The sequence below is a fragment of the Beta vulgaris genome, chromosome 3, assembly GCF_026745355.1.
Source record: "Beta vulgaris subsp. vulgaris cultivar EL10 chromosome 3, EL10.2, whole genome shotgun sequence".
Classification (NCBI taxonomy): domain Eukaryota; kingdom Viridiplantae; phylum Streptophyta; class Magnoliopsida; order Caryophyllales; family Amaranthaceae; genus Beta; species Beta vulgaris.
In genome coordinates this window covers 8,123,761-8,151,707 of record NC_079204.1, presented here as the reverse complement: position 1 = coordinate 8,151,707, position 27,947 = coordinate 8,123,761, and the positions used below count along the sequence as shown (strand labels likewise).

General features: G+C 35.4%; 3 protein-coding genes across 5 annotated transcripts; 2 read left to right on the top strand and 1 right to left on the bottom strand.

The window, feature by feature from the left end:
- Positions 1 to 499: 499 nt before the first annotated feature.
- On the bottom strand, positions 500 to 19,619 carry LOC104888528 (SKP1-like protein 21). Of its 2 annotated transcripts, XM_010673544.4 has the most exons (10): positions 19,375 to 19,619; positions 14,905 to 15,230; positions 11,628 to 11,849; positions 11,207 to 11,398; positions 11,016 to 11,126; positions 9,751 to 9,829; positions 4,892 to 4,986; positions 4,643 to 4,812; positions 1,781 to 1,914; positions 500 to 889 (listed from the first exon to the last, which is right to left on the bottom strand). In XM_010673544.4, the coding sequence occupies exons 2-10, from the start codon at positions 14,938 to 14,940 to the stop codon at positions 882 to 884; spliced, it is 1,047 nt and encodes a 348-aa protein (XP_010671846.1). In that variant the 5' UTR covers positions 14,941 to 15,230; positions 19,375 to 19,619; the 3' UTR covers positions 500 to 881. The 2 variants fall into 2 exon arrangements, with proteins under 2 accessions (XP_010671846.1, XP_048496947.1); XM_048640990.2 differs by lacking the exon at positions 14,905 to 15,230.
- Positions 19,620 to 21,633: 2,014 nt separating this feature from the next.
- Positions 21,634 to 23,321, top strand: LOC104888627 (iron-sulfur assembly protein IscA-like 3, mitochondrial). The gene is made up of 2 exons (XM_019248564.2): positions 21,634 to 21,771; positions 22,693 to 23,321. Exon 2 carries the CDS (start codon positions 22,739 to 22,741, stop codon positions 23,141 to 23,143), a length of 405 nt encoding a protein of 134 aa, XP_019104109.2. The 5' UTR covers positions 21,634 to 21,771; positions 22,693 to 22,738; the 3' UTR covers positions 23,144 to 23,321.
- Positions 23,322 to 23,467: 146 nt separating this feature from the next.
- LOC104888527 (short-chain dehydrogenase TIC 32, chloroplastic) lies at positions 23,468 to 26,934 on the top strand. 2 transcript variants are annotated; one of them, XM_048640989.2, is made up of 8 exons: positions 23,468 to 23,920; positions 24,615 to 24,846; positions 25,142 to 25,221; positions 25,425 to 25,530; positions 25,938 to 26,016; positions 26,142 to 26,226; positions 26,511 to 26,557; positions 26,654 to 26,934. In XM_048640989.2, exons 1-8 carry the CDS (start codon positions 23,689 to 23,691, stop codon positions 26,810 to 26,812), a joined length of 1,020 nt encoding a protein of 339 aa, XP_048496946.1. In that variant the 5' UTR covers positions 23,468 to 23,688; the 3' UTR covers positions 26,813 to 26,934. The 2 variants fall into 2 exon arrangements, with proteins under 2 accessions (XP_048496946.1, XP_019104108.2); XM_019248563.3 differs by having other exon boundaries at positions 25,377 to 25,530.
- The last annotated feature ends 1,013 nt before the right edge of the window (positions 26,935 to 27,947 follow it).

Here is a 27,947-nt window from a genome sequence, read left to right as displayed (position 1 = left end):
TATAAATCCAAATATTAGAGTGTCGAACCTTATTAATTCAACATTTAATTACATCCCAAATCTTACAAGCATTTTAGATTCGATTTTCTTTATTATGTCTCAAACTTACATCTGAATAAATATATTCACTAGAATGTAGCTATGTCTCAAAAACTTTTTTCAGTTGGATTGCCTTTCACTGCCTCCTAAGTTCATTACTATTTCTCATCTTAATCCCTGATTTTTTTAAAACTTATTTTTAGTTCAATTCAGTTAATTTCAATTCAATTTCTCTCTGTTCAGTTAATTTCAATTTCTCTCAATCCAAAAAACGAAGCCTTACTTTATCAGCACAAAGGAAAAAAAGACTTAACATCAACAGTAGATAGCCTGCGTACTATACATTACATTCCATTCCATTGATGTTCTTTTCATTATACTCGGGGGAACAAAATTCTTGATCTAACTTTAGCAGCTCCTTGTCTGATAAATAGATTGATATCTGTAGTTCTCAAAAAAAAAAAAAAAAAATTGAGGCTTTGGGCCTTCTGATATGTGCAAAAGCAAATGCTTGTTCAAACGGATACAGAGTGGGAGAATTTCAGGAACAGGTTGTATTGAAAGAAAAGAAAAAGTAGCACTCCCAATACAGAGAAGTTGAAAACAAAGGGAACAAAACTATGACTAAATTAAAGGTACAAATTTCCCAGCACAGCGTTCTCGCTCAACCTCAAATATACAGATTTTGCGACTGGCCTAACCATCCTTTTCCATGACTTCAGCAAGGCCAACACAGTGCACAACATATAAACATATGCACACTAGCAGAACGAACAAATTATTCCTGAGAGAGGAGCTCAGTCGATAATGTGTCCGCCAATCTCGCTCCATTATTATCTTTGTTACAAACCTGATTACACGAGTCAAGTGTTTCAATCAGAATACTTCTCACAATGGTGGCACCGACTTTTTAGCCGCCATAATATTTCTACCAACCAGTTTGGTACGTCATAGATAGAGCTGATCATGATGAGGTTTGTGAAGCTTTAAGCAAGTGTTTGTTTTATAATGAAACAAAAATTACATACTTAGTTACTTACAGATGGGGAACCATTACACTATGTACTTGTTCACATTACCTCCACATTCAGCAGTTAATGTTAGCTCAGGCTGTAGAAGCTAAACAAAATAATACTCCCTTCGATCCAAAATACGAATCGTTATAGTTTTTTCTCCAAAAAAGTTGATTAGTACTAAAGGAACATAGAATGTTTCATACCAATTCAACATTGTAGGTCAGTTGATTACATCAATACGACAATACAGTATTATAATCCCTCCTTTTCTTTTTAATTTATACATTTCTTTTTTGGTCTTTTTTTTAATCTACACATTGTTGCTTTTCTATTCTTGGTAACATGTCCCATCTACTTTCTCCTCTTTTTCCACCTACGTCATCTACTAATATTTCAACCCATTTTTTAGTTTTTTATCTCACTTTTCAATTTCTTTCTCCACCTTTTCAGTTTATCTCATACTTTTGTACTTCCTCCTTGGTTCTCTAGTGAGTAAACTAGAAAAATATGGCGCTCACATCACCAGTGCAACTTTTAACTAAAGCACTCTTCTAAATATTATGTTGAAATTGCTAAGAAAGTTATTTTTGGATCAGAGGGACTACTATTTTGGGGCAGCGCAACAAAGACTAGCTGCAGCAACTTCTAATGCCAGCATAAGATCAAAAGACACAAAAAGAAACAACCGAAAGTGGAATCACTTGAAAATTGCTTGGAAGGCCAACCTGTATATCTCTGTGCAGAGCCATTGCCGTTTATTGATATGGGGCTTAGCCTTCTCCCTTGGCCCAAAGAAAGAATCTCTTGCATTCTTTCTGGCCAATCTGAATTCAATCTCCGAGCAAAGTCCTCTACCTCCCTAAAGTAGATACAAAACAGATCACATCACAGTTAATGTATATGATCAATTCACTATCATAAACGAAAACTTTAACATGAAAAGGAAAAAAAAAATGTAACATTTGGTAATAATTACTCTGTTGGGGCAAATGCACATATGCACATCTCAACACGGCATTGAAAGTGGAAAAACACCTCTCCCCTTTCTCCTTATTTCAGGTTCAAGCATGGAATTAAAACTCTCCCGTTCCGTTACAGAACGGCCGTTCTGTAACGGATTTTGGATTTGCCGTTCCGCGAAATCCCGTTACGGAACGCCATAATAAAATTCACATACTTCTCGCCGCGTTGTCCGTTCCGTAACGCGAACTCGCCGCGTTAGAAGCTTTTTCCCCGTTACATCCGTTTTTTTTCAAACATTGGCCAAATTCTTTCTATGATTTAATTATATAGTTGATGAAACATGATATTCATTAGATTTGATTATATTATGTTGTAATAATGCTTCATAAACTAAAAAATGCAAATAAAGTTGAAACATATTTATGTGAATTTTTTTAAAAAATTCACGCCGCGTCGGCCGCGAAACGTTCTATTTGCCCGTTACAAGCCGTTCCCGCGAAAACGTGACCGTTCCCGCGAACGCGACCGCGACCGCGTTTTTTTTCCCTGGGTTCAAGGTCCCACTCGTTTTCGCCAGAATCAATCTAATCTTATTTGCTAACTTACCTCAGCTCATCTAATTCTATCTGAACATTTCAAATAATACTAACTGTGTTTCCTCAGAAGAAAGTGTGTCATTACATACGTGTTTCAATATGTTAAACATCTTTATAAATGGTTTAAATCATCAACTTCAGAAATTTGGAAGAAAATGATAGGAACTTTGATACTCAGATGAGATATTCTCAACAATTTTTTAATCCAAAATATTGAGACCAACTAAACCGGAGTACCATATCTTTTTGTGCTTTCAAGTTACTCTTCCAGATCACCCATTCAAGAGGCACACCAGCACAGGCAAGTTTCAGAGAACTGCAGATCTTGGTTCAGACTATATACAATCCTCAATCATGCAGGATCCCCACTTTTCACAGATCTTAGGCAAATTGCTGGAACAGTGGCACTATTAGATTGTCAGTTGTCACCCCATTTTTACTTGGGACCAGAACAAAGACCTTTCGAATAAATGTTACTTTGATGTGAGCATGTCTGCCTTTAAAGTTTGACCTAGATCAACTCCAAATGTATAAACTCTACAATATTCTGCTTTAAGAATCTGATATGGAGCTCCATAAACCACAAAATTCATAGGACATAGAATGATAGAAGTAACCCCTGCCTTGGTGCCCCCTCACCCACACCCCTGCGACGTGGCAACATGGAGGTTAAAATAAGGGGATTCTAATGAGTTATGCCATTTGTAAAGTTTGGTTAAATGATTATGCCTTTCTAAGGTTCACAAATAGCTAAAACGTCGCTCCAGCATTTCCTTGTACTAGGATGTTTCTGGAATAACTTTCTTGTGATAGGATGCTCTTGGCCATGCATTGGGACCTTCGACTAAAAACAAGAGAAAAATAAATGGACATATCTGTGCCTATTTTCATTTGAAATTAAAAAAAAAAAGTTTCTTTTGGTCACTAGGAAAATAAAGAATAAGATATTAGATCATATCCTGATGTTTTGACTTGCGATGTGCATAGGGGGAGTGAATTGTGAATTGGACAAGTCCAATTGAAAGATTTGAGTCCAAATTTAGTCCAAAATTTTCACAAATAAGGTCCCGTCTAATCCAAACAGATTTTGTTTGAGATTTCAAAATAAAAAATGAATATTGTTTGTTTCAAGCCGAATACAACCTTTTTTATAAAAATGAAGTTTGCACTTAATTTGACTTCCACTTATCTTCTAAAATAGATAATAAAGAAGAAAAACTAATAACATCAAGTGCCATAAATAAATGCTAATAACGTCTCAATTGGGGGGGGGGGGGTCCTAATCCTTTATTCACTTGCTACATGCCTACATAGAGAGTATGCACACATTTTTAAAAAGTTAGATAGAGAACAAAGGGGACCCTCAAGAAGGATGGTCGAATTCCCTTCTTGGTCCCCACCACATAATTTCACATTCAATTAAGCTAAATTGTACTTTCAAGAGCGCGAAAGTGTCAAAAGGTAATATATACTTCCTCCGTTTCTAAATAAGTGCAACATTTGCATAGTGTTTACTATTCATAGTTTAAACTTTAATTAGCTTTGGTGATTTACATTTTAGGTTAAACATAGTCATGTGGGATCTTGTTAGATTCGTCTGAATGTGAATTTTTTTAATATCAACTTTTTATAATTTTTCCTTATTGATAATTGAAGATATTAATGGTTAAAATAATGCATTGGAAAACATAAAAACAAAAACTGTTGCACTTATTTAGAAACGGAGGAAGTAGCAAGTATTGTGACATTTCTATTATAGGGAAGTGTAGCAAGTATTTTGAAATGGAGGAAGTATACATAAATATTCAAAAAAACTTTGAATGTAAGATTGGACTCGAAAGGATAAGTCCAAGCCTAGTTATTTTGGACTCCAAAATTTCAGTCCAATTGTTTATCAAGTCCAGTTCACCATGTTTGGACTGGATTGAACTGGAAAATGGACTGCTCCCGTCCACCTCACCCGTAAGTATATATGTACCATTTAGGCAGAAAAGTTGGCCATTAATAGCGCGAATAATATTTACAAACCTGTCAAGCTCTTCCTTCATTGCTGGATCCAGTTCGTCATCAATATCACCATCTTCAAAGTCAAGCTTAGGACTCACAGGATCCAGTAATTCTGAACTAGCACCAGAATCTAACATCCAACTGTCATCAGCTTTGCCATTATCACATGAATGAGATACACCATTTGCGTCCTGGTGACATGATCACAAACACATTAGTAAACATACGTGTACAAGTCGAGTTTAGTAAGGGAGCAAGTAAGACACTGACCTCGTGGTCCCCATCCTCGTTTGAGGAGCCTATAATGTGTGTTTTCTTTCGCCGATTTTTCTTTTTACTTTTACCAGTTTTAGCTCCTTTCGATTCTGCACAATAAAAGATTGTAGCATGAAAAACAAATAAAGCAAACGAGGAATCCAAAGAAAATGTCGTTGACATAAAACCCTTTACAAATGCCATAACAGGGTCTACTTCAAAGATTCTAGATTCATCAAGCAACAGGTACATCTTAAAGAAGGAGCTTCTTACCCAATGAAACTGATGTAACCACATAAGACATTTATTACATAAACCCCTTCCAAATACCACAATGAAGGTGGTTATCAAATGTGGTTATCAGAGAGTAGAGAGTAGAGAGCATGGAATTAAGTTGACACACCAAGAGAGGCAAGATAAGGTAGAAATAGAAAAGCCATTTACCACAAAAAGGTATAAAGCAAAAGAGAAGACCTCTGGTACGAACTAAAAATGGAAAGAGGAAAACATTGTTTGGAAGGCAATGTTTGATAGGGAAAGGAAGGGGAGAGAAGGAAAGAATGAGCTTCAATTTTCTTTCCAAATCTTTCCAACAGATTTGATTTACTAATAGGGAGTAACGTGTCAAAATGGACCTGCACCGATCCGAAGATACCCGATCCGAGACCCTTTTTCACCCGAAGAAAACACACGAACAGAACCGAAATCTGAATGACAGGACATGGCCTGAACTAACCCGTAAAAGCCTAGACCCGGATATGGCATGTACCCGAAAACAACCCGAATTGAACGTACTGAATCGAAGTGACCCGAAAATTATGCTATTCAGACCTAACTCAGAAATAATAATGCAATATTTGACACGAACATTAAGAAAAAAAAGTGAACTTTCTTGGCAATTAACTTAAATAACCAAATAGAAATACATAAAGAAACATAAAGCTTTGAAAATTCAAAGCAAAGTCTAAATATCACATATTCACATTATTGTATGAGTATGACGCTATTAATCCAAAATATTAACGTTGGTAAAAGAACTTAAACTGGTTTTTTTTGGAGAAACTGGAACTATTATAGTTGACTTACTTTATACAGGTTAGTATGTGTTTCAATTATTTGTTACGGGAAGAAAGCATGCCTTACCCGAAATGACCCGACATGAATAAACAAACCCGGTTCAACCCGACCCGATGTTGACCCCAGTCATCAAACTCGTACTTGTACCTGACCCCAAATTTCATGGTCGGAGATGGAATCGAACTTGAGTGTACCCCAACGAACCTCAACGCAAAGTTGACTTGAATATGACCCGACTAGTATGACCTGTTTGCCACCTCCGAAGGAGGGGGAACGGATCTTTCCAATTCCGTTCTCTATCCTTTCCCTTGTCTCTCTTTCCATCCAAATGCCCTTACCCAAACAAACTATATGGAATGAAGAGAGTATGATAGGAAATCAAACTTGTTCTTTAGATTTCTTATTTTCTTATCTTCCTCACTTTCACAAAACAACCGACACGCTCCAATAACACAGACACCTAAACCCGTCTTGTCTTGCTCTCTAACGGATTCCCGAAATCCTTTCCAATTTCTCTCCGGCTTCACCTCCCCCTCAAACCGAACTCCCAAAACTCTTTCTTCAAAAAATCCAAATGTCCAAGAGCAGCAAGGGCATCGCCACAACCTCTGACGGCAACATCCCAGAAAACCTCGCTGTTATAATTTACAAACACTGGAAAAAGTAGCAATATTCAAACATATTGCGGCATACTATACCATGGTATGCATAAATAGTGATGAATAATTTTGCATTGGTAACAGAGGGAATTTGATTACAATCTTTTCTCCAGTTAGTTTGCTGATGAATCATGTTTCCGAGTATGATCAGCCTGCTTGAATATGACTAAAATATTGGGACCTATGACATCAACATTTTTAGATGTAAACTACAGAACAGTCGGAAGGAAAATTCTAGGAAGCACCACGTGTGTGATTACTATTATTTGAAAACCTTCATATCTCTTAAACAAGTTCAATACATGTGTCTAATAGATAGCATTTGGACTTAGAAAACAGATCCTTTACATAGAAGGGAACATGTATCATATAGAGGAAAGACCAGATAAAGAAATTGAAAGCAGATCCTCTATCCTCAATAACCCATGACAAAGTACATACATAAAGAAAGATAGGACAGAAAAAAAACCGTATACTTTCAGCTCGAAGATTCATGTCTATAAAGTTGACAAAAAAACTAATATGGGAGCCAAGCAAGCTCTTCAATCTCCCAGCCAATGCAGATATAAAGCAAGCATCTTTTTTTTGTCTTTCTTTAAGGGGTATATTAAGATGCAAAGTTAAAACCAACTAATGATGACAAGGCAGGAAAAGGAGAGAGAGAAAGGAACAAGATAGGGGAAGGCTTTTGAACAGGGAGACAGAGGAGACTCCCTTGAGGATAGAGAGGAAGGAAAATATGAGATAAAGGAAAGCGCTCCCCCGCCCTCTAATAATGGCGTTGATATGTAGTTAGTAGTAAAGGCATTTTGGTATAAACAAAAATTTCAAGGAATGATTTCAATATAGATAAGCGTATTTCAGCTAACTATGCCCCTGGGCTCTAGAATTGATAGAGGAAACGAAGACCTTTGAGACGAAGCAAAGATGGAATCGGGATAAAAGGGGGGGGGGGGTAAAGTAAAGCCTAAGCAAGCAATATACTTCCTCCGTTCTGAAATAAGTGAAATGCTTCTCTCTTTTATGTGAGAGCTTTTAAAGATAAGTGTTTCACTTATTTTAAAACGGAGGAAGTATCTTATATGGCACGAAAAGGAAATTAGTTGCCACAGTAAAAGCGGATTCAAGTCAAATTTCTAGTATGAATCCATCAAATGAAAGTTTTTAACACCAATTTCAACTTTGGAACAAGCAGATTCTTTTTCTAGTTGGCTATAAGGGATGCTTACTTAGCCCTAGCACTGAAACAAGGGAATTGATATCTAAGCATAATTGAAGACTTTCTTTCTTCAATCGAAAAAGGGAACTAGCACTCTCCAGTATAATTGTGCCGATTCATCAATCCTATTGCCTAGGTTTACCTCAATATTGAAGCTAGATTAATCATCCCTCTTAAACCTAACCACTTTCCCTTTCTCAAAAATCTTTCTCAAGGGAAGAGTACAGGGAGGGTTCGACGTGGAGTTAGATTCGTTTTTGAAGTAACATCTAGATGATGTCATAATGTACAAGTTTGCATGAAAAGAAATAATTGTTGTAAATTTCAATATAAGTACAACCACCTGAGAAACTCTTTATTTATATTGAATGAGATTAAGCCCAGGTTGAAGTGCACGCTAGCCCTAAAAATCTAGGTAGCATGGACACTTCAAATAAGTTGGACGAAATCGCATGGCCACATATTATAACTGTAAATTTTGTAAATTATTTTTTTATGTATGTATAATAATTAATACCTATACCTGTATCCATGCCTGTCTCCAATATAGCCAACTACAGCTTCCAGTCACATATGGTAAAGCACTGTTACTTCTTGATTCGATGTGCTATAATATAATTCTCCAATTCCACACCCCAAAAACAAGTAATGTTAGGAGAAAAGAAGTAATAAAAAAAGGACTAACAAACTGACAATATTTTTGAGACATCCAAGGATTGCAGTACCATACACGCCAAAGACTAAATTTGAACACATGGTACATCAAACGCTGATGAGCTATCATTCCGAACAAGTCACATGCATGACAGTAGCTTATATTGACGGTTTTGCATGGGTTTTCTCCCATTAAAAACCAACCCTAACAAGAGGACATCTTCAGTTATTTTTGACTTTCAAGCTCCGAAGTGACAAAACGTTGGTCCTCCAAATTCTAAAACTAGAAGATTCCTCGTATCACGAAAATTTGTCATTCATTAGGAGGCTATATTAGAGATTTAGAAGCATGAAGCAACATTGGAAATTATTTCCTTCACTTATCCCTAGACCCCTTTGTATACTTTCCAATTGATTAAATGGTGGAAGAATGGTACAGAAGCTTAGATGTAATTGCTTCACTTTCTGATTCAGAAGCCGCCCTAAGAAGCTGCTACATAACCTACCTAGACCGAACCCATAATGCGCGGCCCCACGCGCCCGCTCCCGCGCCCACACACACACACATATATATCCTAAGTGCTTTTCTCAAAAAAAATACCCCAACAAGGAAACTCTAACTTGTGTAGTGTCATAAAAGTTCAGTTTGGGAAACAGCATTAATTAGGTACAAAATATTCTTTAGGATCCTCTATAACCAATCCTTTCGAAATTTTCATCTATATAACCTTGTTTTATATGGTATAAATGTAGAGAAGAATATACTCTCATACGTAAATGAACATTCTGAAAGAAATTCATGGGGTGAGGGAGTGACTAAATAGGAAATTTTACCTCACTATCATCTGCAAAATTGTTAAGCATATTGATGTTACAAGCAGGGATTACCTCCAAAAAGGGTGCAAACATGAGGGTCTTTTGAGAAAAACACCTACAACACTAGGTTATATGGGTCTAGATTTCCAAAAAAGAAATGATTGCTACATATTATTCAACTCTTTCACACTCAGCTCATCATACCTAATTACTGAGTTTCAAAGATATCTGGAGAATGTACGAACTAACAAAGAAGAGTTGACAAACACTTGCAGCTCAAATTTCAGGGAGGCTGGTTCTCACCAGAAGATGACATAAATTAGGTCAAGATGAAGAAATTTTATTTGAGCCCGAATATCCTTCAAGGCTTATTCTTATCAAAGGATAGAGCATATGCTAGAAGGAGGTTTTTTTTTGGGGGGGGGGGGGGGAGAAGGGGGGGGTTATACCTTTATCTTCACCATTTATAAATGACAAGAGATCATCAACAGAGCGTTCATCAACATGCTCTTCTTCGGCTTCAATATTCTGAAATACATGCAGGAGGAAGAAAAGACATCAATGCAGAGCAAATTAGGGCGGGGTCAGAAATAATTCATGAACATTAATATGCTACATATTCTAAAGACTTCCTCAATTCTCACTTCAAATTGCAAACAACAAGAAATAAAATAGGTTGCCAAATTAGGGTGGGGACCAAGCAGACAAGTTCTATTACCAGTGAGCATCCACTTTGTCATTCCTACATGACAATTACATATGTGCCCTGGAACTTACAGAAAATAGATCTTGCTCCACCGAGCATCAATAGATTATCTGTGTAACCTTGATAAGGTTGGGAACCAGCTGTAAACAAGTAAATCTATCATCTAATATAGAAGTAGATATATTCCCTTCGTTTCTAAATGTATCTCTTGGTTTCTCCATTAGGGTGTACAGAAAGTTCTTCCTAGACGAAATATAACCTTATTTGGACAGCAAAACGTATGAGAGAAGTACCAAAAAGCAAGAGAGAAGTTCCAAAAAGTAAGAGAGAGATTGCAGAAAGTGGGTTTTGCTTGGTTTCTTCCCACATTCCTTATAGGAAGAACATTTTAAAACAGTCTATAAGCACAAGACATAAGCAATATTTACCAGTTATTTTTTTTATGGGAATATTCACCAGTTCTTAAACTGAACTAGTCGTTGTAAAACATTAATCAGAATAGCAAAGAGAGAGCAATTAATTTTTGCCATTATATATCCACCTTCAGTAGAGATGGAGAGTCTGTCGGAGCTCGATTTTCAGCACCAGATCACTAATATTCATAATAGACTAATTGAAATTCTCATTATACTGCCTTCTACTTTTTTGTGAAGTAGGGGGTATAGCTTGTAAGTCCATACTTCTCCAATCAAGAGATTCATGAGAAGCCACTTGGCAATTGTTAAGATCATGAAATGAGATAGCAGTACATCTGCCCCAACCCTCCAGCAAAAAAAAAAAAAAAAAAAAAAAAAGAAAAAATAAAAATAAAACAGGTAACTCATACAGGCAGGAGCACGGGAGACGAAATGAGGAATCAAGGCTATGGAAGGAAAAGGTAAGCTTTTACATGTCATTTAATGTAAAAGTTCAGGTAAAGGGTTCCTAATTCCTAGCCAACACCAGTATTCTGCAAACAGATGATAAGCATTAAACTTCTAAGGAATTGGACACGGCAATAGCAAGCACCTTCTTTTGTTCTCTTTCTTTCAATTCCTTCCTCTTTCTAGCATATAACCGATTCAGCAGTCGGATGCGAGGATCATCTGTCACGTTTTTTAGGGGCTCCAACTTCTCTTCCTACAATAATCACCTTTACATCAATACGATGTGTGTTATACAACATATACACACTAGTCTTGCTACCAACAAAAAATAACCTCTGTGAGATCATCAGGTAAATTGAATATCTCACGTATCTCCTCTGGAGTCTTTCCTTCAATTATTCGAGCAAGTGTACGGCTCGTGAGATCAACCAAAGGTTTTAGCTGAAGGCTATCTGCAGCAGATGTTAACTCACACAATTTTTTGGTATCTAATCGAATGAACTTATCATCATATGCCTTCCGCTCCTAGGTGAAACAAAGATGGAAACAACATGAATTAGTATGACTCCTCATACAGGATATTAGATGTACTTCATGCCAACTCATCATGAACAGAAATAGATGATACAAACAAAATAAAGTGCACTGGAAACGTAAATTTAAATCTCATATCCAAAATTTACTTTTGCAACATGCACAATCAGCATACAAACCACAATAAAGCAGAAAGTGACGTTATGTCACAAAATAGAACCTTTATGGAGTGACCAGGCACTTGGTGAAATCGGCAGTAATCCAGAACTAAACCCAGAGTTGCTGGATTAACCCGCTCTGGGAGTACAATAGCATTTAATTTGGAAGATCCCATGCTTTTTTGAAGTATTTCTCGGCATATAACAGGACAAAACATTGCAACTTCTTCCTCCACTTGCTGAATTGAGCCATCAGTGGTTTGTAGCCAAACATAAGACTTCATCTGCATAATGAAATAATTGTCCTCAGGTAACCAAAGATGAAAAACCTCAAGACAGCACAAAATTGCCTCATATGTTTGATTCCTTCCCTTATTTTTTACCATACATATTCTGTAAGCATTAAGCAAGGATGAATTGACACAACAAGGTCATTGAGCCTTCAAGCTTACCCAGTCCCTCAGCAGTATTCTGTCCAAGTTCGTAGTGTCCAAGCTCATTATTACATAATAAATTTCATCAACTTAAGCTCACACATATAATTTGATTTTCGAAAAAGATCTTTGTCTTACACTAATCCAACCCAGAAGAAAAGGAAAACATAAAAGGCCAAATTGAAGACAACAGAGCTAGAGCTATGCCCTAGCTTGGGAGTGTGAAACCCAGCTCGGGCTATCCTGTACTGAGGTAAACCAGTCAGACAAGATTGGACCAGACTCTTTCCATAACACTCCATCTCATTTTTATTGTCATGTTTTTCATCTATGTTCTTTCAAGTTGCAACTAAAGTTGGCTATTACATTTTGTAATAAAGAAAATATTCATTTAAATGTGAAGGCAACTCTGTTAGATTGTCTTATATTATACTTCCTATGTTCTATATTAATTGCAATGTCTCCTTCTCTGGAAGTTTCATATTAATTGCAACGTTTCCCTTATGATTAATAAAATTTTCTCTCCATCTCTCTCCTATCACATGGGTCCCACTTTTCATTTATCTTTATCTCTCTCCTCTTCAAATGGCTTTTTTTTAAAATGTCCGAGGTGTGATGTCACAATGATAGTTACACGGATGAAGTACTTTGATAAAGAAAACCTTCTATACATTTACCAAAATATTAATATTTCATATTAAAAATACTAGTCATTAATATTAGAAATATTAGTCAAATTCAATTTACATCAACTTGACATCCTCACTCTATCAATACACCAGCAGAAAGTAACCTGTGTAACATAAATCAAATCCACAACTACTCCCTGTGTTCCAAGTTGAAAATACAGGCACCAGGGAAAGGAGAGAGATAGTGCAATCTGGAATTCTTTTGTTTGATGTTTGGTTAGGAGGGAGAAAGTTGTTGGTATTTATTAATACACCAAATGGACCCATATAGTGGGACAAGGTAGGGGTAGATTGGAGAAAAGTTTACCAAAATGGAATACAGCAAAATTGGGAAAAACTCTATGCAACGGACTAAAGTGGAAAGAGTAAAGGTCTTTGTGGAACGGAAGGACTAGTTACTGACATGATCGTGAACTCAAATTCAATAGAAGGGGCCGAATTATTCCAGTATTTCAACTGGAACAGCTATATCATACCAAATGTAGACACTGAGCCCACCGTGTAAGCTTCTCTATATCCAAGTTGCAGACAAAACCTTCTTTATATGACTTCAAAAGGCAAACTACCACACCTATAAATTCTCTTCTCCAACTCATCAATAGGCTTCCAAACTTCCTCTTAGTAATAAATCTCCCATTCCACGAAATTGTGAAGAGTTGTTAAAATATATACCTTCACTGGCCTAAATAGATCCTCTTCAGCTTTTCATGACAAAATTTTCCACCAACTGAATGGCTTCTTATCACATAAATAAACCCCTCACTTCAATACTGTAAATGACATTAATATTTCACCTAAACACCCACCAACACTTCGAACCCAGAATTTGCTAACTGCTAAGCCACAATAAAGTAATATTGTTGCTTCTTGTCACCCTGAAGCATCACCTGACTACCAGATTTTCCGTTTTCTTGTCATGCCTAAAGATATCTCTATTCCACTCTTTCATTTTATGCATATTCAAGAAATGATAATTCTTTGCTACAACATAGCTACAACTTCCAATGACATTTAAACCCAGTCACCCAGAAGTAGCTAGTCATGGAATTCATCCATCTCAAGCCACGTATTTTCAAATGTAAAAGGTCTTTCAACAACACCGTGCACCCAACATGAAGGGGAATTAGAAACTGATCAGCAATTATCTTCCAGAACACAACGTGAAGCACTCCAAGAGATGCTCCTCCATGTCAATGTAAAAGAGGGATCAAAGTCTATGTGATGAATCTAAAACCTCTTCATCTCTAAACCAAGTATGAAGGCACATCTAAAAGGGGGATCAGCATTGTAAAAATATGTTAAAGCATTGAAGTCTGACATTGCAAATTCTTGTCACAAGATAACCTTTCAGAAAGAGCTCAGACCACACTAAGATCTCCTCCATACACCAAGGACTTTTTCAAAGGGGGTGAAGGCATCCAACTCCTCCCATAAAGCATGTCAAAGTTTTACATAAATCACCCATAGAACCCACTATGATCCCAAGTAAAGTGTCTCAAACTGATTGCAACTCATAAGAATGACCTACGCTAGCACCCACCAACCCTAAGGATCAGGAATTCCATAGTATAATGCTGCCCCTGGATAGACCAATAGGCAAGGAAATCCACTCAACTGAGAACCTATCCTTCAAGCTAAGTGTAACCGGTCGGCTAATTTTCTAAATTGCTGAAGGAAAACAATGGTGAAGTTGAAACATAATACTAAGGGGTGGAACTTCTTTTCTAGTATTTGTGTTTACTAGTGAGATTAAGCAGAAGCAAATCCAGAGAAAACATCCCCTCATCCCCAGATCAGACTCCAGTCAAGGTATTGAATGCAAATATATCTGACAAACTATTTAAGCAACTTTATGCCTCATTGCTGATCTGACAGATAGTTGGACATAACAATGTACTCAGAAGCATACCAATATACCATGGAACAAGCTCAGATAAATTCTACAATAAGCATGATCTTTCATGCTTGCTTCAACAGCTATGCATGAGTTAAAGATAAGCCAAAGTTCAAAGTTAAGTGTTTATTCCCCCAAAGAGAACTCTTTCCACCATTTACCTGCTAGTATATCCTTTATGCATCCCTGACATTCATGCATAAATAAAAATAAAACTGACAAGCCACATGAAAAGGGACCTTGAAAGTTCAACAATGTCCAGTTATAATAAGCACTATCTGCAACTAGAAAATGAAACTGACAGACAAGCTATCAAGCATACCTCTGGTTTGACAACTGCCATTGCACCTTCTGGCATTAGCTTTTACCTCTTTGTGTGGCTTTATATGACAAAAAAAAAAAGTCACTTATTCTTTCTGAGGGGGAAAACGGAAAATCAACCACCTAAATTAAACGTAGATCTCTATTCCACTCCGCACACTGAGTCTTATTAAGGAGATAAAAGTCTTGAAATTCCTTGATTACAAGTTGGTGCATTGATGATACAGATCTCTAAAAGTGTCCCAAGCACAACTTTTATTCAACACCTCACTCTGCCTTGAATAGGGAAAGGATATGACCATGATATTGATACCTGATGGAGTAATCCTGTAGATGTTACAAAAAGAAAATCAATTTCAAAATTTTATATGCTAGTGAATTCATGTGAAAGAGTCTCTTGATGCAAAAAGAAAAGAACCGAATACATTAAGGCTATATTTTTCTGCTAACATCTGGAGTTTCAATATACCTACTCTTTACCGCTTATTACCCTATTTATTCAAACTTCAGTGCCTGTAATCAGCAGTAACTCAGTAAGTGAGAAGTTATTCTTAATCAGAGCTTCCAACCCATGTGCTCTACAAGATCTATTAAACATAAAGTTGGCCAACAAATCTCTTGTTTACAAATACTAAGATATCTTCATAGATCACCGAAATCCTCAGAAATTACATTTTAAGATGAAGTAATGATTAATTGATTAGTGCACAAATTAAATACCAATACCAGACACAATAGCCATTCATAGTCAACTACTTTTCAATCACCTATTTTGAGCAAAATTAAGACCCCCATATATATAGATATTTTCAAAGTGCTACAGATAACCAAAAAAACATCTAATAGAAGAAATTCCCTTTATCTCTGTCACCTAATAACAGCCTACACGTGATTCTACAGAGGATAAAGATTTTAGAATGCAGTTGCTTCGAATTACAGCAAACTGGGCAACCTAAGACGGCCTCTACACGTAATTCTACATGGCCCAGTAATCATGTATCATGCAGGACACTAGATTGATCATCTAGTAAAGCTAAGTTTGGCTTCCACAAAAGAAAAGTGTCCAGTAATTAAAAATAGCATCCTTTTGCTTCATAATTTCACTAAGAGGTTTATTCATACAAGTTTTATGTTTCAACTTGTAGACAAATACCAAACAAATGAGTTTGTGAAACTTTCATTGAAGAAAGAATAATCACACTTGAGAATGGTTATTCCTACATATCAATACTAATGCATGAAAAACCATCTACGTTACTGATGTAAAGAAAACTTATTGCATGGTGCTGGAACATTAGCCCACACCCAAGAACATTAGTAGCCAGCATTCTAAGGAATTTGGTAATTATTGTGAGAGGAGGAGGAAAGGAGGATTGGTCCAAAACCCCGAAATTAATTCTTTTTCTTACTGTTAGGAAATCGGTGTTGTAGTTTGATTAATACGGAACAAAAAATCAATGAAATAATGAAGGTGAGAAAACTATAAAGATGAACAAACAAATAACACAAGGATTTACGTGGTTCAGTCAAATTTGACCTACATCCACACAGGTGGGGAATTAAAGCTTCTTCACTATAATGGAGAAAAATCAGAAAGAATAATACAAGGAGTCCTAAATTCTAGAGGCTAAAAGTGTTTCATAAGTTGTGTTAATAATAATGAACACTAAGAGCCCTTTTATAATCATAAGGAACCCGTACAAACCCTAAAAGATAACTTAAGAACGAAAAAATATCAAGATACGCGTTCAACGCCCGACCCGCAAGGTGTACCCCGCGCCCGCGCGGCCAGTCATCCCCATTCTCACATATGTTCTGCCCGCCCGCGGGTTTTCGAGCCCGGTACGAAACAGCTTCGTCAGTCATTCGTAAAACGGGCGTAACTTTCTCGTTTCTTATCGGAATTTGGCATATGACCTATCATTGGAAAGCTCTTTGAACAAGCTATCACCTCCAATTTGAATCACATCAAAACCATTTATAGATTAGGATATATGTGCATTCAAAGTCAGCCTTATGCCATTCACAAGATTTCAAGTCATAATTAACACTTACAAGACTTAGGTGACTGCATGAGGAACCCCTCCTCTCATCTGTTCAAGTTTTTATGTTTCAGAAAATGAATTAGTACATCATACTCAACAAGTCCATTTGCATATCTGTCAAGGGGACCACACAGCTACATGTTTTTTCTATGCACCTGTATATATGCTTATATTACTGTGGGACTTATTTGTTTAATTTTTCTGAACTGAGGAGTCAACCTCCAAGCTCACTGATGAGTGATGACAATCTGATATGATCTAATGATCTTACATTTTGAACTGAGTTTATTTGTATAAGAGCTTGCTGCTAGAAAAAATTCTGAAACAGCAACATAAAAAAGCCCATTCGATAACACGGAGTGTATTAATCCAAGCTCATCAATGACAACCTGATATGATACTCTATCTACACACGATTTTGATAGTACAGGGAAATAATACCAAAAAAAACTGAAAACACTAAATATCTTCTTCAAATAAGCGCTTGTCAAGGTATGGAAAGGAACATCTAAAAAAATAGGTGGAGTCACAATCCTGCTACGCTCTGCTTGCATTCAACAAATTCTTTCAAACTGATTCTTTTTCTTTACGTCATTCCCTCTCCTTTTCTTTTGGCATCTCATCATCTTCAAGGTTCAATATATGAAGCCATGGAGGCATAACCCATGAAAATCCTTTGCAGCAGCCAGCAACTATAGATGGTCTTGTTACAAACTTTTAGTGCTTGTTTTGTTACCCATAGGAAGTCTAAGTTCCCATGATTTAGTACTCCCTCTGTCCCAAAAATGTTGCTACATTTTGACCATTGGCACTATTCACTTGGTAACTTTGAGTGTCTTTTAGTTGATATACATAAGAAAAAACATAGTCATGTTGGATCTTATTTGATTCGTCCCAATTTGTATTTTCCAAATATATAATTTTTATATTTTTTTCATATATGTAACTCAAGATATTGGTGTTTGAAGTTGCATCTCGTAAACTGTGAAAAAGTAAATGTATCAACATTTTTGAGACAGAAGGAATAAACTGTGAAAAATTAAATGTATCAAGATATTGGTGTTTGAAGTTGCATCTCGTAAATTGTAAAAAAGTAAATGTATTAACATTTTTGGGACAGAGGGAGTACTTCTTGGTGAATAGTGATATAGAAACTACGGAAATTGGTAATCTTTGTTGGGTCAACCATGGAAAGTCCACTTACCTAGGTCCCCCTCGGTAGACAACTTTTTCAACTTTCTAGGAAATAGAACTTACTAAGAAGTTCTAATCTCTACACTTTTGGCAACCAAAAACTTGACAATCTTCCACTTCCTATGAGATTCTACTTCCTAGGAATTTAAGTGACAACCAAACAACCACATAATATTAATAAAACAACTTCCTCATAACTCATAAGACACATGTCATCTTCTGAAAATATCTTCTCAATTTTGTTTTTAATATAATACAAAAATACCAAAACAAAAAATCCAGTTACAATTTTTCAGCTTCTATGGTAATTCTATTCGATAAAACTATAGATACAATTTCTTTTCATTCCCTTCAATGAGAACACTAGAGAATAATTATATTATGTTGTCGAACATAGGAGTCATGTTTTTCATTAATATTATGTTGTTCTCAATATTAAGCTCAGTATTTAATAACTTTATCAACTGAACAATCAACACACTTAAGGCCCGTTCACTTCACCTAAAAATACTTTTAGTCTTTTACTGATTTATTCTAACTTTTACTTACTAGAACTTGATTATACTAATTCTAACTGATAGTTACTGATTTTTCAACTTATTTTTACTAATTAAAACTGAGATGTTGATTTTCTAGTGTTCTCTCTTATGCAGGTTACTGCTTTTCAGAGATTAAAACTAATTTTGGTGATTGAAACTGATTTTTAGTGATTAAAAATGGAATTTTTATTCAATATTATTTTTAAAGTTGAAGTGAACAAAGCCTAATTTAAGTAACTGACTTTCAAACAACAAAGAGACAAACAAAATCTAGTACTGGAAAATCATCAAAGATAAATTCATCAAAACAACGCAAACAAGCTAGAAATTGCCTTAAATCACCATAATCATCTCACAATCAACTATAAATACATCATAAATTCAGAATTAAAATAAAACAATTAGATAATTCATCAACTAAGCAATCGAAACTTGACAAAGTAGCTAGTTTAGCTCGTTCATGTTGTGAAAAAACACTTAAAATGGCAACAGATAAAAATGAATAAGGAAGAACAAGCTAGAAATGGTGTAAAATAGACTAAGCATCAAGATAATTAATTTAACGGCGGATTAGATGAATATGTAATCCGTTCAGTTGCACTCGTTTAGTTGCAGAAATGCAGTAATCCAATGTAAAAACCAAAACTTGCAGCAATTAAGAAAGAGACGAAAGAATCAGTAAAACTGACTGACCTATTAACGGAAAGTGGGAGAGAAGCTGCGGCAATTTGGATATGGCCGGCGTAAGAGAATGGAGAGATTCGTAGGCGGCGAAGAGAGAGAGTGTGGTTGGTGGCAGAAAGAGTGGGAGGAGAGAGAAAGAGATCGACGATGTAATGAAGGGTGGGAAATTTGGGAGTTTTGGGTTTTGGGGAGAGATTTTCAGAGGGAGTTCTGGGTTTGTCTTAACAGTTCTCGTTGTGCAACCTCGTCCTTGCACTCTGTCATCTTGATCTGGCCCAACAACAACAACAATAGTTTTGTGTTTTTACTTTTTACCCAATTACTTTCTCTGTTTCAATTTAGATATGGCACTTATAAAATCACGGACTCCTAGGCAATTTTTAGAGAGGAGAGAGATGGCAAAAGAAAATAAAAGAGTCACATTGTTCTCATGTGATAGGAGAGAGATAAAGAAAAGTTATTACCTAAAATAAAAATATCACAACTAAATTGAAACTTGCTAAAATAGAAAGTGTCACAGCTAAATTGAAACGGAGTAAGTAATAAAATTTTATTTTAACTATTCTAAACAGACTAAACCAACACAAAAGGGCAAAAATAATAACTATGGGAAAGGAAATTAATGCCTAAACATGATTGGCTTTATTTAATAATTCAAGACAAAAACAAGGTAAGGAAGACACATATTATCAGTAATGAGATTATACGATAATTTTTCTTTTAGATATACTTCCTCGATATATTTTTTTAGATGCTACGCTTGTGTCGAAATTACTATTCACCAACTAGTCTTATTAGATTTGTTAATATTTGTGTATAAGAAATTACATAATCAAATGAGATATTGTTGGATTTGTCTTAATGGATATTTTTATGATATCAAAATTATATATTATTTCTCCATAATTAAAGATATTATTAAACAAAGTAATACATTATATGAATTGAAAAGAAGAAGTATTGCAACAAAAAAAACAGAGGAAATACTCCCTCCGTTTCCTAAAGATCTTCCCACTTACTGTTCCTACATATACCAAGGAAAATCAAGTTGTGTGGGGCATGGTGTGAGTAAACTAGGAGAGAGAAAGGGATTAAGATAAATAAACAAAAAAAAGGGGTTAAAGTAGGAGAGGAAAGGGAGTAAAATTGAATTAATAATGTAATGGTAGACCATATGATAGTGACATTAGAGGGTAAATAGGGAAATTTGTTTTGCCAAATAAGGAATAAAGCAAAAGAGGGAAGATCTTTTGGAAACACCCTTAAACGGAAAGAGGGAAGATCTTTAGGAAACGGAGGAAGTACATCCCAAGACCTCTTGAACCACTAGCCTATCCTTCTCCCTCATCGAATCAAGTTATATTACCTTCGTTTCAAATTAATCTATACACTTTCTTTTTTGGTCTGTTTCTTTTAATTTACACAAATGTTGTTTTTTCTATTTTTGGTAACATGTCATATCTACATTTTCCTCTTTTTCCACGTATATCATCCACTTTCTTTTTTGGTCCGTTTCTTTTAATCTACACAATGTTGTTTTTTCTATTTTTGGTAACATGTCATATCTACATTATCCTCTTTTTCCACCTATATCATCCACTTTTAAATATTTTAACCAACTTTTTTGTTTTTCTCTCTCACTTTTGAGTTCTTTCTCCACATTTTTAGTTTATATCTCATACTTTTGCATTTTTTCCTTGGTTCTCCCCCAAAGTTAGTTTCACCCCCAAAATTAGTGTATAGATTAACTTAAAATGGAGGTAGTATTACACTTCATGACTACATCATTGTTTTGTAATGTATTTATCTTTTTTTTAATTGACCCATTTCCAGTAGACAAACTTGTCGAGACACAAATTTGAACTTTAGTATTTCTCATTATCAATAAGCAAAAACTACAAAAAACTTGGATATTTAAAAAATACTTCATCCGGTTCTTAACAAGTACAATATAGAGAAAGTGGAGGAATACCAAGGAAGGTAGAAAGATAAAGTTGGGACTACGATAAAATAGAGTAATTCGAGTGATAAAACAAAAAATTTGTGATCCCGTCTTGTTTTTTTGGTAACATATTTGTAATAATATTCAACTTTTTATACCAAATTTGAACTTGATTGCACTTATTGAGTTATTGTGACTATTCCAAATATAAAAAAAGTGTTGCAATTATTAAGAGACCGTGTTATCAATAGTGTTAAAAGTACCAAAAATGTCTTGGCCTACTGGCCTAGTGGTTAATATTGAGGTGGTGTGAACATGAAACGAATTCATCTAACAAAAACTATGAATTTGGTTGTATTGGCATCAAAACGAATGTTTTTTTGGGTTAATCGATTAGAGGACTATTGTCTCCGGGTGCGCTCTCCAGTAACTGTTGCTGCTAATTTCTCCTCTACTAATCAAAGGTCAGACCTGCACGCTCTCTCCATTTCATTCTAAAATTCTGGATGTAATTAACCCCAATCTTTTTCTTAATCTGTCTTATTTTTCCATAAAAACGAACTGGGATTTTACCCAACTCGATTTCTAATTCTGGGTTTTTGGGTTACCCATTTCTGATAATTACTTGGTTATGCATAGTTATAATTGATTGCACAATTACCGCTGTTTATAGTAATGTTGATCTCTCAATTTTGCAAAGTTGGCTATCATTATCTATTTCTGGATATAAAATTGTAACCTTTTTTTTCAAAATATTGGTAATAGTTAATAAAGAGATTCATGTTTCGCAAACTCAAGTCGATATGATCAACTATCGAAGTATCATCAAAAGTATTTCTAGTAGAATTTTGTAGATTCTGGATGCAATAAATTGTGTTCTATAACAATGCAAAAGGAACTCCATTGAAGTTATCAGTATCAATTATTTGAGAATGTTTGGTGTAGATTATAGAACATACATAGTTCAAAATTGTGAGGGTAAATTCAAATACTTGCATTTGAGAAATGGTAATTTTTTATAATTTTGGGAAAAGTGACATGTATTTTAGGGATTTGTAGAAAAATAGGAGGTATTTTAGGATGATTTTAAGTCTTTCTCTAAATTTACCTAAAATGTACTCCCTTTGTTTCTTTTTATTGTTCTCACTTAGAATCTTGACACTATTCATACTTAGATATCATCTCAATTAGTATATTATTAATATTCAATTGTTATAAATTCTACTAATATATAATGAAAGATATTTAAGTTCAAATATGTGCATTGAGAGATGTGCAGAGGAAAGTGAGAAAGATTAAGAAAAATAGAGGGAGTAATTGTGATTTGTGAATTGTGAATACATATGTTTTGGTTTGCTGAAGTTAGCTGAACACATTCATGACAGTCTCCTGGTAGAGATACATAAACAAAGATTATAGAGATCACATAACATGGCAGTAGCAGCAGCAGCATCACTTCTGGCAAAAGCGGCAGACAGGGCACAACCAAGTATCCGGCGGCAAGCCCTGAGCTTGACTGACATGGCAGCGAACCGTGTAAGCCAGCTCCTGGAACATCGAAACCGCCCATTCCTCCGCCTTGGTGTCAAGGCTCGTGGGTGCAATGGTTTGTCTTACACCCTCAATTATGCTGATGAGAAGGGGAAGTTTGATGAGGTTGTTGAGGACAAAGGAGTGAAGATCCTTATTGATCCTAAGGCCCTAATGCATGTTATAGGAACAAAAATGGATTTTATTGATGACAAACTCAGGTCCGAATTTGTTTTTATAAATCCAAACTCTAAAGGGCAGTGTGGATGTGGAGAATCATTTGTTACAACTAGTAGACGCAGCTAGATCTTAAACGATTGATTTCTTTTTTTGATTTTGGGTTGGTTGTTGTACCTTCTTGTTGACAACAAGAGAAAATGTTCAGTCTTTAAGTATATTTAAATAATGTACATTCATTTGGTGATCACTGAATCTCAGCTGGTTGTAAATAATGAAAATTGGCCTAAGTTATAATTTTGGTTAATTGTGGCTTAGCAATGCATATATTCATACACATTATCTTTGATAAAGTTTTTTAAGGGCTATCTTTGGAGTATCTGGTTATTCTGAAATCCGAATAAGTGTTTTTCTAGATAAGTGGTGTGTAATCGTGTTACGTGCATAGATACCACTTCTGCTAAGGAAGGGATATTAGTCTGTGAAATTTTTTTTATTGAGTTGAGAATGGTTACCTTGTGCAAACTGCAACCTTATAGAATTTTTTTATTCATTGAGATGGGAATTGGGATTGGAGTATAATGTACATGTAAAGGGGTAACTAGCCATCAAAAAAGAAATAAACTCATTCTAAAGCAACTCTTGTTTGACATGAATAATAAACAAAAGTGTAAATGGCACAACAGTACCAACTCCTGAAGTTGCACATTATATGCAAAAAAACAGCTTCAGCTTTGTTGGAAGAGTTGACCTCCATTCAACCAATCTCAGCTTCTCTAATACAATCAAGAGATAATCAAATGTGGTTTTTTGGAAGAAGAAAATCATCTGGAATTTCAAATTTTTCAACAGCAGAAGAAGTTACCCACGAAATTGATGGTAGCAGCCTTACTGCCATTGTCACAGGTCCGTTATTGACTTTGATCAAGCTGCCATTTATGATTCATCTTTTACTTCTAGTATTGCCTTTTAGTTGGTTTATTATGAATCTAATTTCTGATATGTTTATGAATTAAAGTTGGATTTGTTGGGTTTTACCGGTAACTGGTATAGCAACTATGCACAAAAAGGTAGTCATGTTCTTGGATTTAGGTTTTTTTCTTATGAAATTGGTCTGTTCCTTTTGCTATGTGCAAATATACTCGGTGTTTGACCAAAGTATATCATAGGTTGGTAGTTGAAAATGTATGAATGACATGACTCATAAGCCAAAGTGGCAAATTTTAAAGTTGTCAGCATGTTTAGTTGGTAGAAGTGAGTGATTGGTGGATGGTAGTATGGATTGGCCACCCACGACCGAATATCAGATCCCAATTCTGTCTATATTAATAACTTTTGTGAGTCTAAAAAATGCAAGATGGAGAGATTCACTTTATTTTGGCCTAATCAACTTATAGAGATACTAGTAATTAGATTTTAGCTGTGTTTACTATTTTTTGCTCATATTAAGTAATTAGACTTTAGCTTTGTTTACCATATTCGCTCATATTTAGTTTCTTTTTGCCTAATTTATTTGTCTTCCTATAAGTTTACTTTTGTTAATTTTCCTGCGCTTAGGACAGTTTCCACTCAACTAATTAACTCTAAGTATGACTTGCAGGAGCGTCAAGTGGCTTGGGTGCTGAAACAACACGTGTTCTTGCTTTACGCGGTGTTCATGTTTTCATGGCAGTCAGGAATATGGCTGCTGGAAGAGATATCAGGGCAAAAATACTCGATGAAAATCCATCCGCGAAGGTTGATATTATGGAGTTGGATTTGAGCTCAATGGCTTCTATTAGAAAATTTGCATCAGACTACAAGTCATTGAATTATCCCCTGAACCTTCTAATGTATGGAAAATTTGAAGATTGGTAATTTTTTTTCCTTGGGTATTTAATTGCTTTTCCTCTCTGCCTTTCATTGCTAAGTACTTGCTGATTATAATAAATTCACCATCGAAGTAAAGTTGAGCTCCTAATGTAAATCTTTAGCGCTTCAAAAATTGTGATAGTGTATCTGGCTAATACTCTCAAATATAGTACTAAGGCAGTACTTGGATGTTTTCACTTGTTGATTTAATGATATGCTTTAAGGTTTGTTATAGAAATTGCTACAGTATTAACTTTCCCTCTATTTCTAATTAAGAAACAATGCAGGAGTGTTTGCCTGCCCTTTTACTCTCTCCCAAGACAACATAGAACTGCAATTTGCAACAAATCACTTGGGTGAGTAATCTAGTTAAATGAAATGAAGAAAGATGGAAGTATCCCATGTATTGGATGACTATCTAAGTGCTGATCTGTTCATAACAGTTCCTAATGTTGATAGTGTTTCTCGGATACTCTGAGTAATAACTTTATGTATATGCACTCATCTGTAGGTCATTTTCTTCTGACACATTTGCTGTTGGACATCATGAAAAACACAGCAGCAGAAAGTGGTAAAGAGGGAAGGATTCTTATTGTTTCATCACAAGCTCATCGACTTGCAACTTGTGGAGGAATTCGTTTTGATAGCCTTGGCACTTCCTCGGGGTAATACATTAAAACCTTCTGGACCTTGGATAAATTTCTGAAATATAGCCATATAGGTGCTTAACATACTAGTTTGCTGGTTTCATTTTGTGTTATAATAGTGGAATGCGTGGATATGAAATTATAAATACTCGTTTAACTTGCCAAAGGTATTTGTTTTCATGTTGCTATGTCCGTTTATTCACAACAAGCCTTCGTGCTTGTTTGGTTTAATACTTCAATGGAAGGTTCTGGGAAGTGGGAAATAATGCAGTTGTTTAGTGGACATAGACACAGGATTACAGGATGTTCCCATGAGAATTTCTGCTTGCGTAATATGCCAAAAATTCTAAGTTTTCATGCTGTTATGGATGTAGCTATCCGGCTATTCTCAAATTCTGTATATGCTTACAATTGTTATTGTTCAGGTACTCCAGTTTTTTCGCATATTGCCAATCAAAACTCGCCAACATTTTGCATGCTAATGAACTAGCAAGACTTTTGAAGGTTAGTTACTTTTGTGTTCATTTTCATGACAAATACCATACATTGCAGACATTAGCCCTTTCTGACCAGCGGTTTTATAAATTATCTGTAACTGTTTAGAAAGTACTTCTTAATCTTTTTATCAGGATGACAGGGTTAAGTTAACTGCTAATTCTATTCATCCTGGAGTCATATATACAAATATTCACCGCTATAACAGCTTTTTCAACGGTAAGATTTGCATTTCGTTACGTCAATAAAAGCTTATTGTCTATCTGTTATGTGTCTAGTAGTTGAACATATTTTAGTCATTCGGCTAGTTGTTACTCTTAGTAAAAAAAAAGCCTCTTTCAGTTTACGAAGTCGGATTGGAGCAGCAACTACGTAGGTCCAAGAGTATTGTCGTATGATTATGCACATGAGACTTATTACCTGTAGTATTATCATTACATTCAGTTTATGCTTTCAACACAGATTTGGTCATGGTTTAATTTACGCATCGCTTTATTGAACAGGAGTATTTTATATGCTTAACAAAATTTTCCTCAGAGATGTTCCACATGTAAGTTGGCCTGAAACACAGTTAAACTTATCATAATTGCAAATCAAATTTGTGAAGTAATTGTCTTCATCTTTCCTAATGATGAATTCATTGCAGGGAGCAGCAACAATATGTTATGTGGCTTTGCATCCAGAAGTGGAAGGCACAAGTGGTGGATATTTCAGTGACTGTAAGTTAGCCAAGCCTTCGAAGCAAGCTCAAGATATCACTTTAGCGTGGAAATTGTGGGATTTCAGTATGGATTTGATTAAATAGTTATGTTTTACTCTTGACATTAAAATTGTATGCTTAATCTTATGCGAAACGACATAATCAGAATATAACATCAGTTCTGTTTTTGGTATGAAATGTAAGTTCACTGTTGTTGGCTGGAATCATTAACTTGCGTGATCTTCCTCAACGGGTCAGCAGTAAAGAAACTTGAAAGTTTGCAGTGTGTATAAGAAAGGCTTAACTGTAGGCTGTAGGTAGTTAGCTACACCTTTCAGCGAGTAAAAATGCAATTTTAGGTTACAGTATCAGTGTACCACAAGTCAGCAAGCTTTACAAAATTCAATTTTCCACTTCCATAATTTCTGCCTTTATCAAGCTCCTTTTTCAAAAAAAAAAAAAAAAAAAAAAAAAAAATCATATATGGGAAATTTTACCAAATTAATATTTCTATACAAGGAGGAAAAGCTTGTAATGGGTTATTGGATCACAACTCAAATTGTCAATATCTAAGGTAATGAAATTCAAACCCCAAATATGTGTTTTACTTCACAAACTTTGTTATCAATATTTCCCAAGACATCATATATTTTAGGGGTGAAGTAGTGTTACCATGAATTTTGGGAGCAAATTTCCATTACACAAACATTTATTTTCTTTATCAGTATTTTTAACTATAATTAAACAAGCCGTCAACGATCAGGATATACATACTTTAACTTTGAACATTGATGAACATTATTAGGCTAGAAAAAGTAAATGTGGAGAACTAATTGGGACAAGGAGGCAACGTGTAACAAACATCATTTTGTTTTACCCTCGGGCCTTACAATTGTTATGTTACAATTTGTGGAGTATTTGGAAGGAACACAATTCAATTATCTTTGAGGAAATTATGCTTAATTTAAATCGTATTTATTACAAAGCCTGATATTTGTATTTGGAATGGACTCATCGAACTCTGATGGATTTTTTCTTTACTATCTCTTCACTTCCTTGTTACAATTTTCCAACTTCCATTGCAATTAGCTGGCAGCCTCCCCCCTCAAGTTGCTTCAAGCTAAAATTTGATAGTTCAGTTATTGATTCACCAGCTGTTGCCGGTGTTGCCATTCGCAACTCTGCTAGTCTTCTTGTAACCGCACAAGTTTATCGATTTTGTCAAACCTCAGCTCTCGTT

Bases quoted from the DNA above. Each gene is read 5' to 3' on its own strand.
- LOC104888528 (XM_010673544.4), bottom strand. From the start codon at position 14,940: ATGCCAGAAGGTGCAATGGCAGTTGTCAAACCAGAG. The intron at 11,850-14,904 runs GTATGCTTGATA...TTCATTATGCAG, and splicing joins TGGCAGTTGTCAAACCAGAG to ATGAAGTCTTATGTTTGGCT. The intron at 11,127-11,206 runs GTTATTTTTTGT...TGATTATTGTAG, and splicing joins TACCTGATGATCTCACAGAG to GAAGAGAAGTTGGAGCCCCT.
- LOC104888527 (XM_019248563.3), top strand. From the start codon at position 23,689: ATGGCACAACAGTACCAACTCCTGAAGTTGCACATTATATGCAAAAAA. The intron at 26,227-26,510 runs GTAAGATTTGCA...TTTATTGAACAG, and splicing joins CTATAACAGCTTTTTCAACG to GAGTATTTTATATGCTTAAC. The intron at 26,558-26,653 runs GTAAGTTGGCCT...AATTCATTGCAG, and splicing joins TCCTCAGAGATGTTCCACAT to GGAGCAGCAACAATATGTTA.
- LOC104888627 (XM_019248564.2), top strand. From the start codon at position 22,739: ATGGCAGTAGCAGCAGCAGCATCACTTCTGGCAAAAGCGGCAGACAGG.